The sequence below is a fragment of the Ursus arctos genome, unplaced genomic scaffold, assembly GCF_023065955.2.
Source record: "Ursus arctos isolate Adak ecotype North America unplaced genomic scaffold, UrsArc2.0 scaffold_8, whole genome shotgun sequence".
In the NCBI taxonomy this organism is placed as follows: Eukaryota; Metazoa; Chordata; class Mammalia; order Carnivora; family Ursidae; genus Ursus; species Ursus arctos.
This window is the reverse complement of record NW_026623100.1, coordinates 27,926,677-27,950,293: the sequence shown is the minus strand read 5'-3', so window position 1 is coordinate 27,950,293 and position 23,617 is coordinate 27,926,677. Positions and strand designations below refer to the sequence as shown.

The following is a 23,617-nucleotide window of genomic DNA, read 5'->3' as shown; positions in this document are numbered from 1 at the left end:
ACTGTTAATGAGCTTTAGCATTGTATTCATGAAACATGTTAATGTTTCTTAAATGTTTAATGATAGTATCTATAGATCTGATTTAAAAGTATTTCTAATAGTGTGTATTAATAATTTTTACATTTTCAGAAAGAGAAAGAAACTTTACAATAATGGCTTGACCAGGGTGTGACAGACCCTAGCTAAAGGTGTTGAGCCACCTTTCTCTCTTTTTTTTTTTTTTTAAAGATTTTATTTATTTATTTGACAGAGATAGAGACAGCCAGCGAGAGAGGGAACACAAGCAGGGGGAGTGGGAGAGGAAGAAGCAGGCTCATAGCGGAGGAGCCTGATGTGGGGCTCGATCCCATAACGCCGGGATCACGCCCGGAGCCGAAGGCAGACGCTTAACCGCTGTGCCACCCAGGCGCCCCCACCTTTCTCTTTTTTACTTTAAATTTTTCTTAATTATAAAGGTTGCATATTCTCATTGTAGACATACTGAGAACTGTAAATCTATCATCCAGTGATGATTCCTGTTGATGTTTTGAAATATTTTTGGCACACATTTTCATTTCTAAGAATGAGATATGTGTAGTTTAATATCTAGCTTCAACCAATTTTATTGTTTCTTGTTTCACCTAATGTTTTGTTTGATCATTTTCCTTATTAACCTTTTTTGAAAACCTACTTTTTGTCTGTATAGTATTTCATTTTGTACAAGATTTAATATTTTCTTATTGTACGTTTGTTTCCAGTTCTTGTTATAAGTAATGCTGCAAATGAGCATCCTGTATATAAATCTTTTAATTACATTATTGTTTTTTTAGATAGATTTCTGGAAGTGATCACGGTGTCAAAAAATATAAACATACTTTTGTTTATATTGTCTACTTGCTCTTCAGAAAGGATATACTGATTTCCATTAAGTGTTGTCTGCACAGTGTGGGCACTTGTACTGAATATTATCATTATTTTGGTGAAAATTGTAATAGCCAGTTACTAGTAGGTTCAGACACTCATATTTTTATTGGCTGTGTGCATTTTTTGGTACTTTGCCTGTGTTCTTTTCCTACTTTTTAGGTTTTGTTTTGTGTAATTATCTTAAAAGAGTTGCACACTTACTAACTGTAGCAACCCTTGGTCATACCACATCACCACATACATTTTTTTCTTGTCCCCCCCTCCCCCTTTTTTAATGTGGTCTCTATACCCAGTGTGGGGCTCAAATTCACAACCTTGAGATCAAGAGTTGGATGCTCCGCTGACTGAGCCAGCTAGGCGCCCCTTTCCTGTTTTTTTTTCTTTTTCATTTTGGTGTTTTTAATTATAGGTCTTTAAAAAATGTTTTCTATTGTGCAGCTTATTCTGCAGAGTTTCCTATCTAAAACACAGTATATGATTATCATATTATCTGCTTAAACTATCATAGATCTTCATTGCTTGAAGAATAAAACTAACTTCTTAGCCTGACATATATCATAGCACAATTTGGTCCAAACTCCTCTTCCTAGCTTCAAATCTCACTTTTTTGGTGAGGCTCTCTTAAATCTTTCCCAACCTCTCTTAAAATAACTTACATCCTTATATATACTTACATTGTAGCCCCCCCCCCCCCGCTTTTTTTTTTTTTTTCCTCTCTCTTCTCTTCTCTTAACATCAGCCTTCTTTGCTGGGTGATGTACTCCTTAGAGTCAGGGGCCATGTTATCTTCTTTTCCCAGTCCCTAATATAGTGCCTTGTAGAGAGTAGGTAAACATTTTAGTTAATGAAAGGTTTTTGTAGAAGGATGTGATTGCTTAGTTAAATCAGTATTCTTGGGCCTGTAGTCAGTAATAACCTATTTTTTTTAAAGTAAGTTCTACATCCAACGTGGGGCTTGAACTCAAAACCCCAAGATCAAGAATTACGTGCTCTACTGACTGAGCCAGCCAGGTGCCCCTAATCAGTAGTGATTTAGATATGAGAGTTTCTGGCTGAAGTATGCTGTAGATGAGGATTATATCATATATGCTGCTTTTTATTACCTTAATCCTGAGTTACTAGGCATATGCTTATAAAAATACCCACCCTAAGCAACTGTATTCTAAATTAATAGGCATTGCAGAAAGGCAAAAGTTAGTTGTTTCTACATAGGTGGTGAGCTTTGTGTCTATGATGAACTTTCAGTAAATTACTTTTATTTAGGACTTTGTATACCAGGAAAACGATTGGACTTACTGCCTTTTAATGTGCTTAACACCTGTTACTGATATTTTTCTCTCAAATTCCATAGAAGTTAAAAAACATTCTCCAAATGTGTTAATTGACTATTGATGTGGTATAAACGTGGCCTCTTCTTGCACTTTCCTTACTGTGGTTGAAGATTGGTTTCTCTTCCTGCTCTGGCCATAAACTCTTCTAGAAGACTTAGGTTGCTTATATCCCCTGGAAGAACGTACTTCTCTAGCCATTGCTGATTGGATTCCAGGTAGACTCCTGACCTGATGGATTGGTGGGGCTGCTGTTGATCGATCAGATTTCTCCTGTCAGAATGTTTGAACCAAAGAGCCAGGTAGCTCTGAGCTACTGAACTAGTGTGGGTGCTTTGGGAAGCTGATGGGAGGGAGCAAAAACATTGAGGAAGTGGAGGCGGCTGTTTGCAGAAGAGAATTGGGGCAAATTTGTGGAAACTGTTGACATGGAAGCTCCATAAAGAGATGGAAGATAACACTGTAGTGACTTTCCAGTACTGAAGCTAGAGCTCCTTTGGTGCTGTCTCCCCTATACATACCATTTGAGTTAATGTTCAAGCAAAAGTTTTGATTCAAGTACTGTGCCTTGACAAGCTTTCCTGTATTGGAGCATATATACCTTGTGATTCATGAATAAAGTAATAAAAAGCAATGTATATGATATAGTCATCAGCTACAGTATACTTCAGCCAGAAACTGAGTGCTTCATTATAATCTGGCGTAAGTTCTTGGAACATGTTGGGCAAGTGTCATCTGTAGTGTTTGGTGGCAGGAGAAAAACTGAACTCCTTTTGTTAATTCTCTACCAGGATGTTTAATCCTTTTCCAAAAAATGTGAGTAGCTTTGTTATTTGTGGAAAAGAAACTTTTTTTTTTAAGAAAAATCAAATAGTATAGAAAATAAAGAAAATTAGGGAAATTTGAAACTGCTTACCAAAGAAATTGTCCGTGTTTTAATAAATATCTCGTAAGTCGTTCTTGCTTTCCTTATACACACTATTTTGTATAAAAAAGCTAATTACATGCTTGTTTGTTTTTTCTAAAGATTTTATTTGACAGAGAGTGAGAGCGTGTGTGCATGAGCGGCAGAGGGAGGGGGCAGAGGGAGAAGGAGAAGCAGACTCTCCTGCTTAGCAAGGATCCTGACTGGGGGCTTGATCCCAGGGCCGAAGACAGACACATAATCTGATCCACTCAGGTGCCCCAAAGGCTAATTACATGTTATTCTCTATTTCTATATCATTTTTATTAAGATGTAGGCATCTTTTTATGTTAATATGCAGTTACATTATAATTTTTAATGGCTTCAGTGTAGTATTCCATTGTTTGGTCCTACTGTAACTTAACCAGTCCTCTGTTGATGGGCATTTGGGTTTTTGTAAGTCATCGTGTTATTGTCTATTACCTTGAATGTGGTCTGTGAAGTCAGATTACTGAGTAGCTCATACAGCATGTCTGGAAGGAAATTTAATTGTGCTAAAACCTAACAACAGAGCATCAGTATATAGGCTTTATAGTCTTAAAGTGTTTGACTCCTAGGTCTGTGGGGCTATTCTAGCAATGTGCATTAGCAGTTTAGCAATGTGCTGGTTCTTAACCACCATAAGACAAAATAGGAGAATAGGTCCTTTTATTCTGGGTAATTTTGCTGCCAGACTCGTGAACCATATTCTGATTACTGAGAAGGGCTCAGTAACCAATGATGAATGTACAGGCATAAGAACACAAGCTCAGAGTAAATTTAGACTTAAAATGCTAAGAAAAATAGGGATTTTGAAGTTGTGTTCAAAGTAATGAATATCATTAGGGGATAACGGGCCCACTGTTTGGTAGAGTGACATACGGTGGTCAGCAGAAACTTGTTTTATTCTAATCGTACCTTGTTTCTATTTTCCCTTCTAAGAGGAGTCCCCAAACCTGTAGGATAAATGGTATATTAGGAGGGAATCTAATGGAATTTTTGTTAGTGGTGTTAAGAGTTAAAAATCTCAATTTCTGGGCAGATTGCATCCAGTGAAGGTGATAGAGCTATGGTTGTGTGTGATTGTGAAGCTTTAGCTAAGTTTCCTGGAGAGCAGAAATTGGCAAGTATTGTCGTAGGTTATTTTTTCCCCCTTATTTTGGGAAATACAAGAGAAACTTTCCACTACTGAATAATCACTTAGTAGAGAGCGAAGTGATGATAAAAAAAAAATTGGCATGGCACTAAGTAACTTAAATAAATGTCATTTTTTTTTCTTTGCTTTAGAAACCAGTATGATAAAACAGGAAATGCTGCTATAGGTATGACCTTTTTTGATTACATCAATGTGATAGAATCTGATGCCATCCTGGTGGAAAAGATGAAATGTATTTTTGTTGTTGTTATAGAGGGACTTGGCTGGTGGCAGCCCACAGGATCTTGTCCTTAATTCTTTCCTCTTCAGGATTTTCAGTAATGATCTCTGGTTTATAAATTGTTCCTTGGAATGGAATTGTCCCTATTTCAGGGGAGTGAGGGTGGCTTCAGAAACTCTTCCTTTTTTTTTTTTTTAAATTTTAAATGAAAAGCTCATTTTGAACTGTTTTATAGATTGGAGTTCTATGTAAGGTTTCTTTTGGGGAGAACAGGGTGTAGCTGCTTGCGCCTGGGTGGCTCTGATGGTTAAGCTTCTGCCTTAGGCTCAGGTCATGATCTCCTGGTCCTGGGATCAAGCCCTGCACTGGGCTCCCTGCTCAGCGGGGAGTTTGCTTCTCCCTCTCCCTTAGTCCCTCCCCCTGCTCATTCTCTCTCTTCCTCTGTCAAGTGAATAAATAGTCTTAGGAAAAAAGAAAAAAAAAAAAAAGCTTGAAAGCCGTTAACAATATTACATGGGTGCTCAAAAAGCCAACACAACCTAAAACTCTTCAAGTATTACAAGGACTGTGTGCAGATTACAGGAGGTGGTACTGCAGTGTTTGCAGTTAGAATACTGTGTTGAATTGTATACAACACACTGATAATATACTTCTGAAGCTATTTGAACATTGTGTAATTTCACATATGTTCATTGAACCTCAGAAAACTCCTGAGAAATGGAATGATTTGGCCAAGACTACATAGCTAATAAATAGGAAAGCTAGGATTAGAATTTAGTTATTATTTCTATTCCATGTACTTGTCACCAATAAGCTTGCTTTTTTTTTTTTTTTTTTTTTGAGAAGCTTGGCTATGGGAGTTGGAAAACTCATGAAAAACTGACAAAGGAACTGTGGAGAGATTAATTCTGGTTTAAGTGGATTAGGCAAGGTTTCAAGGAAGGTAGAAGATTGAGTTGGGCCTTTAACTGCTTGGAATAGTTGCTGGGAATGAGGGGAGTGGAATGGTTTACCACAATTTGTGATGTAGCCACTGCTAACCTCATTCCCTTGATTTGCTTCTCTCACAGATGTTGTTTGCTGCCATCATGAGCCTTTATGTATTCCTGGAATTTATCACCTTGCTATGCCTTCAAGTCTCAACCTAACTGTTACTTTTTCCACAGAGGCCTTTCTTGAACATCCAATCTAAAGTATTCCTGGTTCTTTTTTTTAAGTATCTGCACTCTCAGTGTGGGGCTTGAACTCATGACCCCAGAATCAAGAGTTGCACGCTCCTCTGAGCCAGCCATGTGCCCCTGAAGTAGTTCTGATTCTTATTCTTTGTAGCACTTACACAGTTGGGTATTTTTCATTTACTTGTTTTATGTCTTTTCATTTTATAAAAAGACTATAAATTCTGTGGTTGCAATTATCTGTCATATTAACTAAGTTTCATAGTGCTTGTACATACTAGGAGTAATACTTATTTCTTAAAATGTGTGAAAAATCTTAAGATCACTGTAGGTGGGTAATGGGACAGAAGTCAGGGTAGGCTGGATGTGGTGGTTTTTCCTGCTTTCTGAATCTACTTGGATATATTACATATTGTCAATCCTTTTGTGACATCCTGCTTACCATCTCCACTAATTAAAAGGTGCTCCACTGAATAAAAAAAGAAAAAAGCCCTAATTTTGTCAAGGTGTGCATTTGTTTTTTAATTTCTGAATATCCCTCGATATTTACATCTATGGATTAAAAATGGAGGATTGGGAATTACTTTTTGAACCAAGTAGGACTGTGTTGCAAGGACCAGAAAGAAAACAGCCTCTTTGGTGGAAATGGGGATTTTTTTTTTTTTTTTTCCCTCTAAGTTATAACCAAGCAGTTCAGGTGTGTGCTGTCTTTGGGTGTGGTCTACTCTTACTCTGGATTCAGAACATTATCAAGACTTCATTCCTTTTTGGCTTGCTCTCTGTGCTTCCTTGGTTCGACCTCAGTTTGGCCCTTCTCATGGTAGCAGAAATAGCTACTTCACCATCTTTATACCACAGTGTTTGGAAATAATTTTTTTCTTTTAAAGGCTTTATTTATTTATTTCAGATAGAGATTGAGAGTGAGAGCTGGGAGACAGAGGGAGAGGGAGAAGCAGGCTCCCCACTGAGCAGGGAGCCCAACGTGGGGCTTGATCCCAGGACCCTGGGCTCATGACCTAAGCCAAAGGCAGATGCTTAACTGGCTGAGCCACTGAGGTGCCCCTGGAAATCATGTTTATGCTACACAGAGGAAAAGAATCTCCTCTGAAACCTGTATAAAAGAACAGGGAAGCTTTTCCCAAAACCTCGATGGCAAATGGCATTTCATGTATCATTGGCTTACATGTCATTGGACTTATTCCTGAAGTAGAGCTCAGAGTGGATGGACTTTGGTTGGCTTAAACTAATCCTAACCCATTCCTGAAGCTGACCCCACCCAGACCTCGTAGCTTAAAAAAAAAAAAAAAAAAAAAGTTCCCAAAAAGAAATTTGGCAGGTTGTGACCAGGAAGAAGGTGAGATTGTTTCTGTGCTCATGGTATCTAGGACATTATGCTATACTGAAAACTTAATACTTTTTTTGTGGTCTTAGAACTTGAAATCAAGGATTAGTTCTCATCTACATTGACCTGTCTGTAGATTTCTGAAAGTGATGACAGCTACATAGGTAACCAGTGTATAGAGTTTGTTTGGTGAGTTTTTGTTTTCTGGACGTCTATACACGGATATGGTATGGGACTTTCCTTATTACTTTGGCCTGGAAAGATTTGTTGATGCTGATGTCATTGTGCACATCTGGAGTTCTCATCTCCATGGCAAACTTCTGGATCTCTTTGAGTGCTCAGGAGTCACACTTGCTGAAGCCCACACCATGGATGCACTTGTTAATGTCAATGGTGTGTTCTATAGTCACTATCTTGTTGATGGCAGAATGGCTCTCCTCGCCACCCTTCTTTGTGGGAGCCTTTCTGCTTGGCCCAAATTGGAAAGTTGAAAACTATTTGTTTTGTTTTTTGTTTTTTTCAAAAACTATTTAATGTTCTATTTACTGAGTACATTATTTTGTGTGTCTTACCTTCACTTTTTCTTTTTTTTTTTTAAACCTTCACTCTGTGTTTAAATATTCAATATATAAAAAATACATTGAATGTTTAACATGTAAAGCATTGTGCTGGACACTGTGGTACATATAGAAATACATTTAGATGTATATTTCCTCTTGAGGTTGGAGTCTAGTAAAGATGAGGTGGTAGGATGGTAGTTGAGAGATTGATGTCTGGAATCTGATAGACTGAGTTAAAATACTGTTCCTGTCGTTTATTAGATCTCCGGCTTTCCTTAAGTTTCTTAACCTCTTAATGCTTTCTTGCCTTCTTCCTTATTTGGAAATGAGGATGATACTTAATCCTCACAAGATCTCTATCAAGTGTAATTAAGGTAGTAAGATAATGCATATAAACACTTAACAAAGTGCAGTGTAAGATAAACTGTTCATGTGTGTATGTGTGTGTGAGAGAGCGAGAGAGAGAAGGAAAATGGTAAATTCCATAAGAACATAAAATAGCTGAAGTGCAGTGAGAGGAGTTTAGGTTTTGGTAAGATTGGAGAAGTCTTTCTGGAAATTTGGTAGAATTTTAGTTGATCTTTGAGCAACTTTTTTCTAACTGATTAGATTTGGAGAAATGGTTATTTCAGTAGTTTTGTAGGAATAGTAAACATAGTATGACTTTCTTGAAACTTCTCAAAGAATTGTCTCTGGTTTATATTCTTATATTCCTCAAGGACCTTCCTCTTCTAGGCTCTTTTTTCCTCCAGTGTCTTAAGTTCTCTTTACATTAAGCTTCTGAAATCTGGCTTCTGTTTTTACCTAAAAACTATATTGTCTCAGGTCACCAGTGGCCTCCTGTTTACCAAAGCAAATGGGGAGGTTTTTTTCTATAATTTTCACATTGACCAGTGCTTTCCGTTTCACTTAATTGTTTGGTGCTTACGGTTGTGATATATATGATCATTGCAGGAAGTTTTAAAAAATACTGACATCAATAAAACGTTCATAACTACTTTGTTAAAATTTTGGTATATGTGTATCATTCCAGCTAATTTTCTATGAAGATATAAAAATGAATTCATATGTACTGTTTGTTTTTTTTTTTTTAAATGGGCATTTTCTCATATCCTAATGTCTAAGAACGAAGTTTAATGACAATCTGCTCCTAGTCTTTGGATATAACACGTATTTAACTAGTGTTTTCCTGTTAACCCCACTCCCCCCGAAACCAAAAGCACTGAAAATGTCCTTGAGTATAGAAATCTGGATCATGTTCTAGGTTTAAAGGTAAAAACTTTTGGGTGCCTGGGTGGCTCAGTTGTTAAGTGTCTGCCTTTGGCTCAGGTCATGATCCCAGGGTCCTGGGATCGAGCCCCGCATCGGGCTCCCCGCTCAGCAGGAAGCCTGCTTCTCCCTCTCCCACTCCCCCTGCTTGTGCTTCCTCTCTCAATGTCAAATAAATAAATAAAATCTTAAAAAAAAAAAAAGGTAAAAACTTTTAAGGCTTCTGATTGCTAAAAACCTAGAAAGATTTTACTAATATATACCCTGTCAGTGGTATTTGAGAGTGCTTGTTTATTTGTATTAGATGTTCTATTTAAAAAAAAAAAAATCCAGGGGCACCTGGGTGGCTCAGTTGGTTAAGCATTTGCCTTCAGCTCAGGTCATGATCCCAGGATCCTGGGATCAAGTCCCACATTGGGCTCGCAGGGAGCCTGCTTTTCCCTCTCCCTCTGCCTGCCACTCTGCCTACTTGTGCTCTCTATCTCTCTGTAAAATAAATAAAATCTTAAGAAAAATCCATCTGGTAGGGGGAAAAAGATGAGTTGCTGTCTCAAACTGGTCTCTGCAAGAGTTTGGATATTGAGAATTATTGCATTATTTGTATGGACATATTTGGTTCCTAAGTTAAAATAGTGGTCTGTTATTTAGAAAGGCTTTTCTCACTCTGAGACCAGATATTTGATTAAATTTTTTCTAGATTTAATGGATTTATTTAGTTTTTAATCTGTCTAGAATTTATTTTGGTTTAAGTTATGAAGTGGGGTCTAACATTAGCTTTTCCGAACTGTTACTCAGTGGACTTAGCATCTTTCTTTTTCCCAGTGATTTGAAATGCCACTTTTGTTTTATATATTTATTTTTAAAGGTTTATTTATTTTAGCATGAGAGCAAGAGCCTGTGTACAAGTGGGGTGGGGGTTGGGGTGGATGGGGCAGAGGGAGAGATAATCTCCAGCAGACTCCCCCACTGAGTGCGGAGCTTGATGCGGGCGGAGCTAGATCTCATGACTTTGAGATCATGACCTGAGCTGAAATCAAGAGTTGGATGCTAAACTGACCAAGCCACCCAGGTGCCCCAACTGTACATCTTAATTCACTGTATTCACAGAATTACGCAACCATCATTACGTCAATTTTAGAATACTTTCATCACCTCAAAAAGAATCTCTGTACCCTTTAACTGTCACTCTGAATCCTCCATCTTCGCACCCTTAAGCAACAATCTATTTTCTTTATGTATTTGCTATTTTGAACATTTCATATAAATGGAATTATACTATATTGTCTTTTGTGACTGACTTCTTTCACTTAGCACATTTTCAAGGTTCGTCCATGCTGGAGTGTGGATTGGTACTCATGCCATTTTATGGCTGAATAATATTCCATTTTACTGTTATAACACATTTTGTTTATCCATTCATCAGTTGATAGACATTTGGGTTCTTTTTGATCTTATGAATAATGCTTCTGTGAACATTTGTGTACAAAGTTTTTCTGTAGACTTAAGTTTTCATATTCCCTTCAGCAGTGTATTAGGGTTCCAGTTTCTCCACATCCTCACCAACACTGGTTGGTTGGTTTGTTTTCAAGTCAGTATTTGTTCCTTTGGTGGTTTTTTTTTTTTTTTTTTTTTACGGATGGGAATATGGAGGCAAATACTTGGTATTTTGACTATTCTAGCCATTCTAATGGGTATAAAGTGGTATCTCATGATGCTTCTGTTTATTTTTGGGGAAATAACCATTCAGATCCTTGGCTCACTTTTTAATTGTTATTTGTCTTTTTATTACTTACTTGTATGAGTTCTTTATATATTCCAGACTTAAGTCCCTTATTAGATAGGATTTGCAAATATTTCTCCCATATTGTGAATTATGTTTTCAGTTTCTCAGTAGTGTCTTTTGAAGCATGAATTTTTTAAAAAAGATGTATTTATTTGAGAGAGAGAGAGCGCATGCGTGCGCACACACAGGGGGAGGAGCAGAGGGAGAGGGAGAGAGAATCTTGAGCAGACTCCCCACTGAGCATGGAGCCTGACATTGGGCCACCTTGAGATCAGTACCTGAGCCGAAATCAAGAGTCAGTTGCTCAACCACTTGTGCTGCCCAGGCGTCCATGAAGCACAAAGGGTGTTCCCCCCCCATGGATTTTATTTATTTGACAGAGTGCATAAGCAGGGGGAGCAGGAGAGGGAGAAGCAGGCTCCCCGTTGAGCAGGGAGCCTGATGCAGGACTCAATCCCAGGACCCTGAGATCATGACCTGAGCCGAAGGCAGATGTTTAACTGACTGAGCCATCCAGGTGTCCCTGCACAAAAGTTTTTAATAATGATGTTCAATTTGTCCATCTCCTTTGTTGCTTGTACTCTTGTGTCCTATTCATTGCCAGAATCCATTGCCAAATCCAAAGTCACAAAGACCCTGTTTTCTTCTAAGAGTTTATAGTTTTGGTTCTTATATTTAGGCCTTTGATCCATTTTGAGTCAATTTTTTTGTACATAGTGTGAGGTAAGGTTTCAACCTCATTCTTTTGCATGAGGCTGTCCAGTTATTGTAACACCCATTGTAGGAAAGGCATTCTCTACTGACTGGTCTTGGCACCTTTCTTGAAAATCATTTGACCACACATAATTTATTTCTCTATGTAGTAAACTCTCAATTCTGTTTTACTTCCCTCTTTTCAATCAGGATGTCTTTTATTTCATATACCCCTTTGTTAAATCTTTACCTTCTTTTGGCTTCATCAGTGGTTCTCAGAGTATAATCTCTGGATCCTTGAGGGTCTCAAGGAGGCTTTGAAGGGGGTCTGAGAGGTAAGACATTATTTGCCTTTGGTTGATATTTTCACTGATAGCTCAAAGGCATGGTAGGTAAAACTGCCGGCCACATTACAGGAAATAAGGCTGTGGTGATGTAGAAAATGGTTGGGGTTCAGAGCTGATGGCCAAGAAAGAATTCTTGAGATGTCTTTTATGCAAAAAGGTGGTTTTATTAAAGCATGAAGACAGGATCCGTGTGCAGAAAGAGCTGCACTGGGGTTATGAGGAGTGACTGATTATATGCTTTCAAGTTGGGGGGGGGGGTTAGGGATAGCGTTAAGTCTCTAATTTTGGAAGCAGGGTTTCTGGGACCTTGAGGGGGCTAGCTGTTGTTAGGAAAAGGTCGTTTATTACTGCCTAACAAAACCTTAGTCATGAGACCCTTCAGATGTATATCGATGGGTCATATGCTTGGGGGATGATTGTTGACATACATCTTGGGGGGTAGAGAGAAGGGACGTTTCCAAAAGAATTTTTGTATGTTAAAGAAGACTTAACAGGATCTGGGACGGGGTGGTACTGGGATAATGTTAAGCTAAGGTTGCCTTTTTCCCCTAGCAAAGTGTTAACATGGAGGCAGCTGAGTGCCTAGAGGAAAGGAATGTCACTCTGCTTGTTTCAAGGACTTGTCAATATGTTGTAAGAAGTAAGGAAATTTAATTTTTCTTTTGCCTTTGCTTCCCACATTAGTGACACTAAGTTAATGTAATCTTCATTGCCAAGCACTTGCTGTTTGGCAAGTGATGTCTTGATGAAGCAGTGATAATTTTATTAAATCTCACCTCTTGTGTACATGTCTTCATGTATGCTGTGATGAAATGAGAAGCACATATAAAGCATTTCTCCTACATACTGCAGTGTAAGATGGTTGTCTTAAGGAAGTGTGATCATATGATTGAGTTTTAAGCCGAACAAGCTGCTCTTTTCATGACACACAGTTTTTAATTGAAAGAATGATTGACTCAAAGGTTATCCAGATTTGGTTATTTGGCAGACATTTACTGGAATGAATGAAGCAAGCATGTCACTTCAAAGAAGACAGTGTTAGTTACCAGAGATAAAATTGAGCTTTCAAGAAAAAATGAAAGTTTTGGAAAATTTGTACCTGTCGCTGTGAGTTTGAAAGCTGCCCAATAGAGTTTTGATGAGATTGAGGGGAATATTAATGATGTAATTTTTTGATATTCTGTAATGAAGTATGTCAGCATTAGAAAGATCTGTATAACTTAGTGATGTAGTATTTTCCGTAACACCATTGCATGATGTTACAAAAACATTTATGGGCTAAAGTTCGTTCTCTTCAGGGAGTGAGATAGATCGATTGATGGATTGTAATGTAACAGTACTGATATGATTTTAGATTTCATATTTCAGCTTAATCTTTAAGAAATTAACAGTCAATGAGTTTGGGTGTAATATCAAAGAAGAATATCCAAAATTATCTGATAAAGCTGTTAAAATACTTCTGTTTCCATGTTCATATATATTAAGGATGGACTTCATACACTTCACTGAAAACAATATATGGCAACAAAGAGAAGGCAGATGCAGTTAATGAGAATCCAACTGTTTTCTAGTAAGCCAAACACTAAAGAGATTTTTAAAAATTTAGAAACTTGTCTCAAGCCATTGATTTTTTTTTAATAACAGAAAACAGGCAATGAATTTATTGTTTATAAACTAACACAATAAATACTGAAAGAAATAGGGGCGCCTGGGTGGCTCAGTTGTTAGGTGTCTGCCTTCTGCTCAGTCATGATCCAGGGTCCTGAGATCACGCCCCACTTCGGGCTCCGTGCTCAGTGGGGAAACCTGCTTCTCCCTCTCCCCGAGCTTGTGTTCCCTCTCTCGTCTCTCTCTCACTCTGTCACATAAATAAATAAAATCTATTAAAAAAACCCACCTGTTTAAAAAAAAAACGTAAACATAAGCTCTTTGAAATCTTCAGTTTCTGAACATGTAAGGTAATCCTAAAAACAAAAAGTTGGAGAACTGCTGGGCTGCATATTAAAATTTTCTTCTTCTTGACTCTGGTTTGTATTATTCTAATCCTTCAAGTGTGGAGATTACCCAAGGTTTAGTCTTTTGCTATGTATTTTATGAAGAAGTTGAAGTAAGGATTTTATCTGCTACCCTGATTGTATTATCTTTAGACAACTTTGAGTATATTTCTAACCCTGACCAATTTTTGAGGCATTAGTCTAGTGTCCTTAATTTTGTGCTAGACATTTCTATTTAAGTATCTTCCATTGTTCTCAAATTTCAACAAAAGTGAAACTGAATCCTTCATCTTGTTCTCTTATTTATCACGTTTGCTTCTTTACCAGAACCGTTCTTAATGATGTGAATTTCTCACACTGCAATCTATGTTAGTGCTTTTACTGCTTTTCAGACTTTATAATGGTGCTTCTGGAAGTTTAATGTACATATGAATCACTTGGAGATTTTCTTTAAAATGCAGATTCCAACTCTAGCAGTCTGGAATTTTGCCTGAAATTCTTCATTCCAGCAAACTTCCAGATGATGCTCATGCTGTTGGTCCTTGGAACACACTTTGAGTAGCAAGGCCACAGAATACTTTTAATTTCATTTATTCCATCCATTTTTTTTTTCTTAATACTGCTGTTGTAGCGTGTTTTAATTACTTAGATACAGTATGATTTCAGTCTTCTTAAATTTGCTAAGACTTGTTTTGTGACCTAACGTGATCTCTCCTGGAAAATGTTCTCTGTGCACTTGAAGAGAATGTCTGTTCTGCTGTTAGATGGAATGTTCTGTGCATGTCTGGTCCGTTTATTCTAAAGTATAGTTCAAGTCCAGTGTTCCTTTATTGATTTTTCTGTGTGATCTATCCATTGCTGAAAATGGAATATACAAGTCCCCCACTCTTACTGTAATGTTTTCCTTTCTTTCTTTAGATCTAGTATTTGCTAAATGTGTATTTAGGTACTTGAGGCTTACATAAGACAACTTACCAATAACAGTCCTTGTTAAGCTGATACCTTTATTTCGCTTGTATATAAAACCTCTTCCCTTTTACTGGCATCCCTCGGTTTTGTTTTTGATGCTACCGTTTATCTTTTTTTTTTTTTTTTAAGATTTTATTTATTTATTAGAGTGAGAGAGAGCACGAGTGGGGTGAGAGGCAGAGGGAGAGGGAGAAGCAGACTCCCTGCTGGGCAGGGAGCCCGACTTGGGGTTCGATCCCTGGGCCCTGAGGTCATGACCTGAGCCAAAGGCAGATGCTTAACCTACTGGGCCACCCAGGTGCCCGCCCCATTAATAACTTTTTATATCCTGTATCCATTAACAAATTGTAGCTATTATTTTTAATAGTTTTGTCTTTTAAGCTTTTGCTAGAGTTAAGTGATTGACATACCACCATATTATAGTAATAGATTATTCTGAATTTGACCATATACTTACTTTTACAAGTGTGTTTTATATATATATATATATATATATATATATATATATATATATTTAAGGATTTTATTTATTTGTGAGAGTGTGCAGGTGGGAGGCAGGGGCAGAGGGGAGAAGCAGACTCCGCACTAAGCGGAATTTGATCCCATGACCCTGAGATCGTGACCCCTGCCGAAAGCAAGAGTCGGATGCTTTGACTGACTGAGCGAACCAGGTGCCCCAGGTGTGTTTTATATTTTCATGTACTAATTAGTGTACTTTCATTTCAACTTGAATTCCTGTTAGCTTTCTATAAAGGCAGGTGTACTGGTGATGAACTCTCTCAGGTTTTATTTTTCTGGGAAAGTCTTTATTTCTCCATTTCTGAGGGACATCTTTGCTGGGTAAAGTGTTCTTGGTCCGTCTTCCTTCCTTCCTTCCTTCCTTCCTTCCTTCCTTCCTTCCTTCCTTCGGCAGTTTTTTTTTCTGTCAGCACTTATTTAATGGATCATCTCAGTCTCTCTGGGCTTATATGAGGAATTTTTTCTCTTTTATTTTTATTTTTTTTAAAGATTTTATTTATGAGAGAGTGAGCACAAGCAGGGGGAGCGGAAGGCAGAGAGAGAGGGAGAAGCAGGGTCCCCGCTGAGCAAGGAACCTGATGTGGGCTGGATCCCAGGATGCTGGAATCATGACCTGAGCCGAAGGCAAATGCTCAATCAGCTGAGCCACCCTGGCACCCCAATTTTTTCTCTTTTAGAGGTAGTTTTATTATAATACGTATTGAAGATCTTTTTGAGTTGAAACTTTTCGAAGCTATGAACTTGAATGTCCAAATCTCTAATCACATTTGGGAAGTTGTCTGCTGCTACTTCTTTTTTAAATAAAATGCTGCCCCCCCCTTTCCCTTTCTTCTGGGACTCCTCCAAAAATGCATGGATTATTTCTCTTTAATTGTATCCTATAGTTCCCATAGGCTTTCTTCACTTTTTTACTTTTGAATGTGTAATTTCAAAATTACCTACTCTCTACAGGTTGTTCCTTCCGCTTGATCATGTCTGCTATTGTTGCATTTTATTGCATTTTTATTCATTGTGTTCCTTAGGGCCACAACTTCTATTTGGTTCTTTTTTATAATATCTCTTTTTTAAAACTTCTCACTTTTTGTCTGTGTATCGCTTTTCTGATTTTGTTGTATTGTCTCTCCGTGTTTTCTTGTGGGTCACTGAGCTTCCTTAAAACAACTATTTCGAATTCTTTATCTGACAGATTGCAAATCTTTTATTTGGGGTTGGTTACTGGAAAATTACTGTTTATTTGGTGGTTTAATATTTCCTGATTTCATGTTCCTTGAAGTTGTGAGTTGCTGTTTTGCATTTGACAAGACGTCACCAGTTTTTACTGACTAGCTTCAGGAGAGCCATACCTTCTCTTAGCCTGTTGTGGATTCTGAAGTTTTTTCAGACCTTTGCTGGTCTGTATGTTCCTCATTTCTTATTTTCCCTTGGAGAGTATTCTTAAGTTTGTATGCTTTTTCTTGATCCTGCAAAGCTAAGACGAATGTGACAGTCTCTTGTTTGCTTTCTGTAGGGCAGTGCTGAATTGTCAAGTTTGTGTGCTTTCTCCCAGTTCTGTAGAGTCAGGATAGCTTTTTGCACTTGTTCACTAGCCATCTTCAGATGCTCGTGCTCTCTCTGCCCTTGGGGGTGAACACAGGAAGCTAGCTGCAGAGTGAGAGCATGTATGGGTTAGGTGTGTGGGAAGTTGGGGCTGACCGTTTACTAGTTGGCAGCATCCTCAGACAAGGCAGCTTGTGGGTGGGCTTCCCAGTGAAGTCTGAATTGCAGTTGGCAGGTTCCATATCCCATTTTATATCTTCTGAGAGCCCTGCTGTTCTTCCAGCCACTCCCCCACAGTGATATAGTACACCTCAATATTCTGGGTAGGGTAGGAATGAAATGGGTCTCTTTGTCAGTGTCGCACACAACTGGGGAAGCTGCGTGTTCACTTACATGGTCTCACTTTCCCCCAAGGAAGAAATCACAGGTTAAGAAGATCTATCCTGACACTATGCTGTGGGGACTATGGGGAAAGGGTGTGGCAGGTAAAGTGAAACTTTATTTTACCCTTTTCAATGTGTTATCTCTTGGATTTTTTTGTTTGTTTGTTTTTTGTTCCAGTGGTGTGGTAGAACTTCTCCACTGGACTCCCTAACTTCTTGAAAGGCACTGTTACGTACAGGTGATTGTCAAAATCAGTGTTCTTTGGGAGGAAGATAGTAGAAAATTCCCATTTTGCTATTTTGATGACCTCACTCTTGGCTGACATGCTTTATGCCACACAGACTTAGATTTGTCTTTTGTATGGTTATATCAAAATGGAAATAAACTTTAAGTACTAATTGTATCTGGCATTTTTTCCCCACTTAGCGTATGGTTATACGCTATTGTTCCTTATTAATGTATCGGTAGTCTGTTGCTTTTTAATGTTGAATAGAATTCCTTGTGGAGATATGCATGCACATGCGCTCACTCTCATGTATGTATATATAGATTGATCTACTCTTTGGACACTTAATTTGTTTCTACTTTAAGGCTCTTTAAATAATTTGTTGTTTTGTTCATTGTATTTTTTGTGTTGTGTTTGGTGACCTGCATATACTAATTCAATAGATTCTAGCTGCTCTGCAGTTTGTAGTTTACTGATGTCTCTTTAATTTTTTTGGTATGTAATTCTTTTCTGTTTTCATTTTTAAGGATATATTTTTAGGAGTCATTCCTCAGGATAACTTAGTGGTCTTGCTGTTTTTTTTTTGTTGTTGTTGTTTTAAGGACTGATTTAATCTTTAGGGTCCCATCTTCCTTTTTTTTCCCTTGCTATTTGTTGAAGAAACTGCTGATTCCATGGATCATTCAGACATAGAGGTTTTTCAGTCTGAATGTTGCTTATTGTATCCTTGTGTAATTATTTAATGGGTTTTTCAGTCTCTTCTATTTCTGTAATTTGATTATTAGATTTAGAGACTTGATCAGATTCAAATTAGGTTTCTTGGCAAGACTGTTTAATAGGATATGTTGTATTATTCCATCAGAGAGCACATAAGGTCATGTTGTGTGTTTTGTAATGCCAGCAGCCATTGCTATTAGTAGCAATGAATTCTTTAAAATATTAACATTTGATTTGTGGTAAGTTAGTCTTTTTTTTTTTTTTTTCTTAGAATCATCAAGTTATGTAATTAAAACTTAACTTTTGGGAGATTATTTCATACCAGTTTATAAAGAGCATCCTTGAGGCTCCTGGGCTGCTCAGTCAGTTAAGCATCTGCCTTTGGCTCAGATCATGGTCTCAGGGTCCTGGGATCGAGTCCCATGTCTGGCACCCTGCTTAGCGGGGACCCTGCTTCTCCCTCTCCCTCTGCCTGCCACTCCCCCTGCTTGAGGTCTCTCTCTCTGTCAAATAATTAAATAAAATCTTAAAAAAAAATAAAGAACATCCTTTTTTTTTTTCTTTCTGATGCATAGTTTTTCATTGTCAGGTTGGGTTTATGTTGTCCTCTATTGACAGACATTCAAGTTTTTTGTAATCTTCTGTTAATATGAACAGTGCCATGTTGAAAACCCATGAAGGTTATTTTGGGGGGGTGTGTAAGAAAAAGATGATTGAGGTGCACCTGGGTGGCTCATTCAGTTAAGCAACTACCTTTGGTTCAGGTCATGATCCCAGGGTCCTGGGGTTGAGCCCTACGTCGGGCTCCTTGCTCAGTAGGGAGCCTTTTTCTTCCTCTCCCTCTGCCTGCCGCTCCCCCTGCTTGTGCTCTCTTTCTGTCAAATAAAATCTTCAAAAAAAAAAAAATGATTGAGGGGCACCTGTGTGCTTGGTTGGTTGAGTGTCTGCCTTCGGCTTGGGTCACGATCCCGGGGTCCTGGGATCAAGTCCCACGTCGGGCTCCCTGCTTAGCGGGGAGTCGGCCTCTCCGTCTCCTCGTCCCCGTAGCTTGTGCTCTGTGTGTGTCTCTCTCTCTCTCTCTCTCTCTCTCACTCTGCTCTCTCTCAAATAAATAAATTAAAAAAAATAAATGATTGACTATTCAGAGGTTCAGTGTATTTTTAATTTTGGTAAATATACCCGATTTTTTTTCACTAATGTATGAAAGTACCCATTTTCTCCGGAGTTTACCAACTCTAGGTATTACTTAAACTTTGCAAACCTGGTAAGAGAAAAATAGCATTTCAGTGATGTGTTTGACCATGTTTGTATCATTTTTCTCTTTCTGGCCCATTCTTCTCTAATCTTTTGTTCGAGCTGAGAGAGATTACCCTACAAAGGCTTCCTAGTTCGTAATTTCTTTGAAGTTTGTTTTTTTGTTTTTGTCCTTAGTCTAAATGTCTTATATTATCTAATGTATCAGTTCAGAACGCTTTAAGAATGACAGTCTTTATTTCTGCCATCTTTAATGCTGTCCCATATTTCAGTTGAGTTGAAAGTCTCCCAAACTAACACATATTTTTAAAGTATTTCATCACTTTATATATTTAGATTTATTCATGTTCATTTCCTTCATTACCATTTCTTTTTCTTTTTGTTCCTGTTACTCCCCCTTCTACCCTTTTTTTGAGGTATCTTTTATTTTCTATCTATCTGTTAATTTTTTTACTTTTACATTCAGGCATGGTCTCCAATGGTAATCAAACATATTCACCATTACTCTTGAGGTAGGTTTACCTGGGTATAAAATTCTAGATTTGCCACCATTTTAACATTTTGAAGGTTTTATACTGTTCTTCGGATCAGAAGCCTGCTTCTCACTCTTGATTATTGATACTCCAGGTAGCATCTTTTTTCCTTTGGAGATTTATTAAAACTTGCTATGACAAATTTCAAATATATACAGAAGTACAATACATTTAACATATGAATAGTTGAAAGTTGTTTGACAATAGTTCATCCAAGTTCATAACTGTATAGTACCTTCTTAATTGTTTATGTTTATTTAGTTGGCCCTTTGACTAGCCTTTTATTTTAAAGATTTGTTTTTAAATTTCTTTTTTTTTTTTTTTAAAGATTTTATTTATTTGAGAGAGGGAGAGCAGATACAAACAGGGGGATCAACAGGCAGAGGGAGAGGGAGAAGCAGGCTCCCCACTGAGCAGGGAGACCAACGAGGGGCTTGATCCCAGGACCCTGGGACCATGACCCAAGCTGAAGGCAGATGTCTAACTGACTGAGCCAACCAGGGGCCCCTAAAGATTTTATTTTTTAAGTAATCTCTACACCCAGCATGGGGCTGGAACCTGCAGCCCCGAGATTAAAAGTCACATGTTCTACTGACTGAGCCTGCTAGGCTCCCCTGAATAGCCTTTAAAGCGTGTCTTTAATTCCAGTGTAGTTGTACATCATTTAACACTTTACCTTTGAGGCAACACATTTTAAAGTACTTATGGTTTGCGTTTAATAGAATTTTTGACTGCATCTTGTTGCATTGTTTAGTGAGTTGGTCCTTAAATTTATTAGCATCTTTTTTTTTTTAAGATTTTATTTATTTATTTGACAGAGAGAGAGACAGCCAGCAAGAGAGGGAACACAAACAGGGGGAGTGGGAGAGGAAGAATCAGGCTCCCAGTGGAGGAGCCGGATGTGGGGCTCGATCCCAGAACACCGGGATCACGCCCTGAGCCGAAGGCAGACGCTTAACGACTGAGCCACCCAGGCGCCCCTAGCATCTTTTTTCTTTTTAAATAATCTCTCTGCCTGATGTAGGACTCAGACTCGTGACCCTGAGGTTGAGTTACATGTTCCACTGACTGAGCCAGACAAGAGCATCTTTTTTTTTTTTTTTTTAAGTTTTACTTATTTATTCATTCATTTATTTTAGAGAACATGAATGAGGGGAGGGTCAAAAGGGAAGGGAGAGGGAGGGAATCCCAAGCAGACTCCATGCTGAGCGTGGAGCTGAGAGTAGGGCTCTATCTTTCAACCCTGAGATCATGACCTGAGCAGAAACCAAGAGTTGGACGCTTAACTGACTGAGCCACCCCGGCACCCCTATTAGCCTCTTTAACAGCTTCATCTTTCCTTCCCGTTCCCTTATTTAGCAGTTATCCAGTACCTTGTTTTTCTGTGTTTCAATTCTCTGAAACTTTGCACATGATGATCCTTCTGACCGGGAGTCCATCCTGGCTTTTCTGTCATTATCCCTCCTTCCTGCTGTCCTTTTGCTTCCCCCCCCCTTTTTTTTAAAGATTTTTATTTATTTGACAGAGACAGTGAGAGAGGGAAGACAAGCAAGGGGAGTGTGAGAGGGAGAAGCAGGCTTCCTGCCAAGCAGGGAGCCTGATGCGGGGCTCGATCCCAGGACCCTGGGATCATGACCTGAGCCGAAGGCATACGCTTAACGACGGAGCCACCCAGGCGCCCCCTTTGCTTCCCTTTTTTCTAACTCCTGTCTTTCAGCATAGTTGTACTTTTTTAAGGAAACTTTGCTTAACTCTGCAAGACTGTGTTTTCATGTTCTCTTTTTTAGATTAAAAAAAAAAGGTGAAAAGAGTTGATCATTAGTTGTATAAAAGCAGATTTCTTTAGGTGTGATTAAGACAAAGAGTGGGAAATTTTATTTCATTTTATTTTTTGGGACGATTGGCAAATTAAAAAATCTGAAAAGTGTTCTGTGTTTAGATTGCCCTGCAAATTAAGTGTTCAAACTACTGTAATAGAAATCTGGAATGGAAACGATAGTGCACTGCTTTTGTTTCTTTTTAAATACAAGATAAAATACAGAACTCCATTCAGTGTACTGAAACCCTATAAAAAAGGCCCTATGTGAAAAGGTGGCTGAATGTGCATTAATATGTTTTAAAGTTAAGCATTAGTCGAGTGATTTCTCTATACCCAAGGAATAACTTAGGCCTGGAGTGCTGGCTAACCAATCCTCCTATAGTTGTTTGTACTTATTTTAGCCATTTTACCCACCTGGATTGGCCTCAGTGGCTAACCTAGGTGCTGGTGAGGATTCTGGATAGGGCCCAGCTTCTTATAGCCCTGTTCTTTTGAGACTTGCTGAGAATACCTTTCTTATGGGCTTCTAAGAGCCGGGGAACTGGAATTCTCTGAACCTGAGATACATGAGGTTTTGTTCAGCACCTTTGGCCTGGTCAGTGGTCATGAATTTTTTTTCCTTAGGTGGGATTGTATTTGAGAAGACCTGTTCCTTTTGCCTGTGTAAGATCTTAGTCATAGCTACCAGTGGTTTCTCACTAGACTTCTGCATTATACTTCCCATCCTCTAATGTTTCCTCTTGGAATTGTGCTTGTCATACTATCCATTTCTTCTTCTTCTTTTTCTTTGTTTTTTTTAAGTAGGTTCCACACTCAAGGTAGAGCCCAGTGTGGGGCTTGAACTCATGGCCCTGAGATCAAGACCTGAGCTGAGATCACCAGTTAGATGCTTAAACGCCTGAGCCACCCCGGCACCCCCATACTATTGATTTCTGATCTTGAAGTTTTTATGAGCATTTTTTTTTTTTTTAAAGATTTTATTTGTCAGAGAACACAGGGGAAGTGGCAGGGCAGAGGGAGAAGCAGACTTCCCGCTGAGCAAGGAGCCCCATGCAGGACTGAATCCCAAGACCCTGGGATCATGACCTGGAGCGGAAGGCAGATGCTTAACCGACTGAGCCACCCAGGTGTCCTGAGCTTTTCTTTTTTTAACCTAAGTGGTGAGAACCATTTTCTTTTCATCCAGTACCTAGTCCTCTACCCCCTTGCATTGTGTCAGGTGGGTACTTTTAGTTACTGAATTACCTTCTCTTGCTTTAGGGGAATAGCCTCTCTGGTACCCCTTGGATATTGACCAATGTTGATGTTTCCATTTCTACTTTGGTCTCTCCTATTGGGCTATATTTGGTGTTCTGTAGGTCTGTGTGGACAGTCCCCCCACCTTGCCTGCCCTTTTTCCTGTCCTGGTGGTTGACCTTTTAGGGTTGGAATACAGTTCCTTCTCTATAGGGAATGGTGGGAGTATTTCGGGATAATGTTGCCTGCCTGCCTGCTTTTATTGTCCTGTGGACTTTAGTGGGTCTGATTATTTATAAAGATCAGTGGCTTCTTTTAAAATGCATTCTGAGTTTCCCTATCTTTTTTTTTTTTTTTGGATTAATAAAATCTTTTTAGTTGTAAAAAAACAAGTAAATAATTTACCATCACAGTCATTTTTAAGGGGCACCTGGGTGGCTCAGTCGTTAAGTGTCTGCCTTCTGCTCAGGGTGTGATCCCAGGGTCCTGGGATCGAGCCCCGCATTGGGCTCTCTGCTCCGCTGGGAGCCTGCTTCTTCCTCTCCCACTCCCCCTGCTTGTGTTCCCTCTTTCGCTGGCTCTCTCTCTCTCTATCAAATAAATAAAAATCTTTATTAAAAAAATCATTTTTAAGTGTACAGTTCAGTAGTGTTAAGACTATTCTCATTTTTTGCAACAAATCTCTAGAACTTTTTCATCTTGAAAACTGAA

The 23,617-nt window shown here is 38.6% G+C and overlaps 1 protein-coding gene across 9 annotated transcripts in view; it reads left to right on the top strand.

Annotated features, from left to right (window-relative positions):
* Window positions 1–23,617, top strand: part of USP34 (ubiquitin specific peptidase 34) — a 239,393-nt gene that overhangs the window by 5,919 nt on the left and 209,857 nt on the right. For 5 of the 9 annotated variants that reach the window (XM_057309016.1, XM_057309017.1, XM_057309018.1 and 2 more), the window contains exon 1: window positions 16,457–17,222. The exons of the other annotated variants lie outside the window; for them this stretch is intronic. In XM_057309016.1, the coding sequence (XP_057164999.1) occupies window positions 17,072–17,222 (151 nt within the window). In that variant the 5' untranslated portion in view covers window positions 16,457–17,071. Of the gene's footprint in view, window positions 1–16,456; window positions 17,223–23,617 lie in introns of those variants that run through there. 9 annotated transcript variants of the gene reach the window in all.